Source organism: Daphnia pulicaria, chromosome 3, assembly GCF_021234035.1.
Source record: "Daphnia pulicaria isolate SC F1-1A chromosome 3, SC_F0-13Bv2, whole genome shotgun sequence".
Taxonomy (NCBI): Eukaryota; Metazoa; Arthropoda; class Branchiopoda; order Diplostraca; family Daphniidae; genus Daphnia; species Daphnia pulicaria.
Window position 1 is genome coordinate 13,104,235 of NC_060915.1, and position 5,044 is coordinate 13,109,278.

General features: G+C 50.1%; 1 protein-coding gene across 3 annotated transcripts; it reads left to right on the forward strand.

Annotated features, from left to right (window-relative positions):
* LOC124328489 (pyruvate carboxylase, mitochondrial-like) lies at nt 1-4,992 on the forward strand. Of its 3 annotated transcripts, none has more exons than XM_046787268.1 (8): nt 1-196; nt 470-658; nt 719-1,096; nt 1,159-1,634; nt 1,699-2,716; nt 2,789-3,783; nt 3,842-4,304; nt 4,366-4,992. In XM_046787268.1, exons 2-8 carry the CDS (start codon nt 484-486, stop codon nt 4,446-4,448), a joined length of 3,588 nt encoding a protein of 1,195 aa, XP_046643224.1. In that variant the 5' UTR covers nt 1-196; nt 470-483; the 3' UTR covers nt 4,449-4,992. The 3 variants fall into 3 exon arrangements, with proteins under 3 accessions (XP_046643224.1, XP_046643225.1, XP_046643222.1); XM_046787269.1 differs by lacking the exon at nt 1-196 and adding an exon at nt 307-412; XM_046787266.1 differs by lacking the exon at nt 1-196 and having other exon boundaries at nt 310-658.
* Nucleotides 4,993-5,044: the final 52 nt, after the last annotated feature.

Here is a 5,044-nt window from a genome sequence, read left to right on the forward strand (position 1 = left end):
AAAGTCAGACAGACGAATAATAAAGTGGACGAGTCTCAGTCCATTACAAGGCTGAAAATAAAAGCTCTGATAGAAGGGCCGCTTAGCAACTCGCACGAGGGAGAAAAGCCGGAGAGATTCGTCCGTACACGCGCAAGGAATTCCCAAGGAGCGAAACGTGATCCTCCTTAATTGTTTACTGCTTGTTATTAGTCAGGTAAAAACTGAATAGGTCCTTTAGTCCTTGGTCGTTTGCGTCATGAGACGTCCGAAAAACAAACAACAACGTTTTGCCACTGGCGAGGTTTTGTGTTACGTGCCTGCGGTGGCATCGGCACTATGAGTGCCGTCCAAGAGTCTTTATTACTTTCATGCTATGCACAATTCTAGCTCAGTTGTGTTTGCCTAGCAACATAGATAAGATCACTCTCTGGTGAGTGATAGAAGTCTTGGTATTTGTTTAACTTGCAAGTTGCATTCGTTTTAATAGGGTTTACCTTCACAATGCTGGGAGCTTGTGTATCGAGATGGGGCCTCACTGGCTTGCCCCTGCGTCTTCTGAACAGCAAAACGTGCTGCCCCACCACACAGCTCTACCAATCGCAGGCCAATTATTCACCCAACAAATGCAAAGATGTGGAATACAAACCCATCAGATCAGTCCTGGTGGCCAATAGAGGTATATCTGACCTTTTATTGTTCAATTTGTCTTTTTTATCAATGCCTTTTATCGAAACAGGTGAAATTGCCATCAGAGTGTTTCGAGCTTGCAGCGAGCTAGGTATTCGTTCTGTGGCCATCTACTCAGAGCAGGACAAGATGCAAGTGCACAGGCAAAAGGCAGATGAATCTTACCTGGTTGGCAAAGGTTTGGCTCCAGTTGCTGCGTATCTGTCCATTCCGGAAATCATCCGTGTCGCCAAAGAAAACCGAGTCGACGCCATCCACCCTGGCTACGGTTTCCTCTCCGAACGGGCAGATTTCGCACAAGCTTGCGTCGACAGTGGCATCCGTTTTATTGGCCCGTCTCCTCGCGTTGTCCACCAAATGGGTGACAAAGTAGCTGCAAGGCAGGCGGCCATCGAAGCCAATGTCCCAATCGTCCCTGGAACTCCAGGTATTCACTTTTTCTTTCTTTAATTGTGTCCAGTTTTCTGACTTTATTTAAATTTATCACAGGCCCAGTAACGACAACCGAAGAAGCAGTCAACTTTTGCCGAGAATATGGTCTGCCCGTCATCTTCAAAGCCGCTTACGGTGGCGGCGGCCGCGGTATGCGTGTCGTGCGGAAAATGGAAGAAGTGGAGGAGCTCTTCCAGAGAGCCACATCCGAAGCCCTGGCCGCTTTCGGCAATGGGGCCATGTTTATCGAGAAGTTTGTCGAGAGACCCAGGCACATTGAAGTGCAGATTCTTGGCGACCGAGCCGGAAACGTTGTCCATCTTTTCGAACGCGATTGCTCGGTCCAGCGCCGTCACCAGAAGGTGGTAGAAATCGCCCCGGCACCCAATCTCGACCCGGCTGTTCGCGAGCGTATGACCATCGATGCCGTTCGACTTTGCCAGCACGTCGGTTACGAAAATGCCGGAACGGTCGAATTTCTGGTTGACGAAGCTGGACGTCATTACTTTATCGAAGTTAACGCTCGATTGCAGGTAATTTTAGCTGTGCGGTTTTGAAATTGAATTTACCAATTGAATTTCCTTTGTTGCAAATTAGGTGGAGCACACCGTGACGGAAGAAGTGACGGGCATTGACCTTGTCCAGCACCAAGTCAAGATCGCCGAAGGTTTGACTCTACCCGAATTGGGTCTAGATCAGAGCAAAATCAAAATTCAGGGCAGTGCCATCCAGTGCCGCATGACGACAGAAGATCCGGCTAAAAACTTCCAGCCGGACACTGGCCGTATCGAAGTATTCCGGAGCGGCGAAGGTATGGGCATTCGTTTGGACAGCGCCTCAGCCTTTGCCGGTGCCATCATCTCGCCCTACTACGACTCGTTGCTGGTCAAAGTCATCGCCCACGCCGGAAATCTGCCGGCCTCGGCCGCCAAAATGGTCCGAGCTCTGCGTGAATTCCGCGTTCGAGGCGTCAAGACCAATATTCCATTCCTACTCAACGTCTTGGAGAACCAAAAGTTTCTAACGGGCACGCTGGACACTTACTTTATCGACGAGCATCCCGAGCTGTTCCAGTTTGTTCCGTCACAGAATCGCGCACAAAAGTTGCTCAACTATGTCGGTGACGTCCTGGTCAACGGCCCGCTCACCCCGCTGGGCACCGATCTCAAACCGGCGCACGTGGAACCGCAAGTCCCGGCGGTCGATTCCGGCCGCCAACTGAGCGGATTCCGCGAAATCATTACGGAGCAAGGCCCGGAAGCTTTCGCCAAAGCCGTCCGCAACCACAAGGGTCTCCTGTTGATGGACACGACTTTCCGTGACGCCCACCAGTCGCTGCTGGCCACCCGAGTGCGCACACACGACCTGCTCAAAGTCTCGCCGTACGTGGCCCAGAATTTCTCGTCGCTCTACAGTCTGGAGAATTGGGGCGGTGCCACGTTCGACGTGGCCATGCGGTTCCTGCACGAATGCCCGTGGGAGCGATTGGAGGAGATGCGACGGGTCATGCCAAACATTCCATTCCAGATGTTGTTGCGCGGGGCCAATGCCGTCGGCTACACCAGTTACCCGGACAATGTCGTCTACAAGTTTTGCGAACTCGCCGTTCAAACAGGTACACTGGACAGATGAAACACAAGTTGATTGAAACTCTTATTAAATTTGTTTTAATTTTACTTGACGATAGGAATGGACATTTTCCGAGTCTTTGATTCCCTGAATTATTTGCCCAATATGATGTTGGGCATCGATGCCGTAGGCAAGGCCGGCGGTGTAGTGGAAGCGGCCATTTCTTACTCTGGTGATATCTCGGACCCGTCAAGGACCAAGTACACCCTGCCTTATTATTTGGATCTGGCCGACGAGTTGGTCAAGGCCGGCACTCACGTCCTCTGCATCAAGGACATGGCTGGGCTCCTCAAGCCTCGGGCGGCGACTATGCTGATTGACGGCATCCGCCAACGTCATCCGGACGTTCCCATCCACGTCCACACGCACGACACTTCTGGCGCCGGAGTCGCCTCGATGCTGGCCGCTGCTCAAGCCGGAGCTGACGTTGTCGATGTGGCTGTCGATTCCATGTCAGGCATGACCAGCCAGCCGTCGATGGGCGCCGTCGTGGCCAGTCTGCAGGGCTCCGAGTTGGACACGGGCATTTCGCTCGAGTCCGTCAGCGACTATTCGGCCTATTGGGAGCAGGCCCGCACGCTCTACGCTCCGTTTGAATGCTGCGTCACCATGAAGTCGGGCAACGCCGACGTCTATCTCAACGAGATCCCAGGCGGCCAGTACACCAATTTGCAGTTCCAGGCCTATTCTCTCGGACTGGGCAATCAATTTGAGGACGTCAAGAAAGCCTACAGGGAGGCCAATCAACTCCTTGGCGACATCATCAAAGTCACTCCGTCCAGCAAAACTGTCGGAGACTTGGCCCAGTTTATGGTCCAGAATAAGTTATCTGGCCAGGACGTCCTGGATCGCGCCGAAGAGCTCAGCTTCCCCAAATCGGTGGTTGAATTCATGCAGGGATATTTGGGCATTCCGTACGGTGGATTCCCCGAACCGTTCCGCACTCGAGTTCTCAAAGGCATGCCCAAGGTCGAGGGCCGTCCAGGAGCCTCGATGCCGTCCATGGACCTGGACAAACTGAAGGAAGATTTGATTGAAGCTCATGGCAATCAGGTACTACCCATTAATTCTAAAACTTTCTAAATTTAAATGTTGTTGTTGTTCGTCACAGATCCGCGATGTTGACGTCATGTCGGCCGCCATGTACCCGTCCGTCTGCAAAGAATTTCTCGAGTTCCGCTCCAAGTACGGTCCGGTCGACAAATTCGCAACGCGCATTTTCCTCACGGGCCCCAAAGTCGGCGAGGAATTTGAGGTGACCATTGAGAAGGGCAAGACGTTGCACATCAAAACTTTGGCCATGGCAGAAGATTTGACCAAAACTGGCGACCGCGAAGTTTTCTTCGAGCTCAACGGCCAATTGCGCTCCGTTTTCATCCGTGACAATACGGCGGCCAAGGAACTGCACATTCATCCCAAGGCGGAGAAAGGCGTCAAGGGCTCGGTGGGAGCTCCAATGCCTGGAACGGTGATTGATCTCAGAGTGAAAGCCGGCGATAAAGTCGAAAAGGGACAACCACTGGTTGTTTTATCGGCCATGAAAATGGAAATGGTCGTCCAGTCTCCTTGCACAGGTAATTTTGATAAGATAAATCATTAAAAGAATAGAAATTCAATTTTTGTTGTTTGTTCCAGGAACTGTGAAAACGGTGGACATTGCCAAGGATATGAAACTTGAAGGCGACGACTTGCTCCTGACCATCGAAGAGTCGAAATAAAACTCTAAGTTGAAACCAAAAATAGAAATGAATACAAACAAAATCGTTGTCGTAGTCATGGTTGACGTATAGCCATTCAGTGTTTGGTTTCGAGGGGGGTAGTAAGAGGTGAAGGGCGTCGAATGGCTCATCAAATCATTTCAAAAATCCAACAGTCATATCTGTTCGTTTTCGCTTGTCTCTTTTTTGGATTCATTCAGTTTTGAATTGTTCTCTCTCTATCAAGCCGTTCGGCCCGTGGGGCGACGCATATCGTCTTCCTAAATGTTTTCTTCTTTTATTTTCGATTTATTTGTTCTCAAGTTTATCTGTTAGCGTGTGGCCTTGTGTTTGCTTTGCGCTAACTCCGTTTTTTTTTTGGGTCTACATCTCGATTTCGAAGTGTAAACCTTGTCATAGCTATGTCTTGTTTGGCTTTTCCTGACTATAGCTTGTCCTAGGAGGTTTTCTCTGTTAACTTTTTTTAAAACTGCTGTTGCAGAGTTACAGATGGAATGTTGTTGTCTCATTGTATGCGAAAATATAATAGATGACTTGTGTTCAATGTTCGATAATCTTAACATTTCATGTAGTTTTTAGAAAATTGGGTTCTCCTA

What these genes read in the sequence shown, in the direction of transcription:
- LOC124328489 (XM_046787268.1), top strand. Translation starts at nt 484, where the DNA reads ATGCTGGGAGCTTGTGTATCGAGATGGGGCCTCACTGGCTTGCCCCTG. An exon ending in AGTCCTGGTGGCCAATAGAG is followed by an intron (nt 659 to 718) that starts GTATATCTGACC and finishes TTATCGAAACAG; the next exon opens with GTGAAATTGCCATCAGAGTG. An exon ending in CGTCCAGTCTCCTTGCACAG is followed by an intron (nt 4,305 to 4,365) that starts GTAATTTTGATA and finishes TGTTTGTTCCAG; the next exon opens with GAACTGTGAAAACGGTGGAC.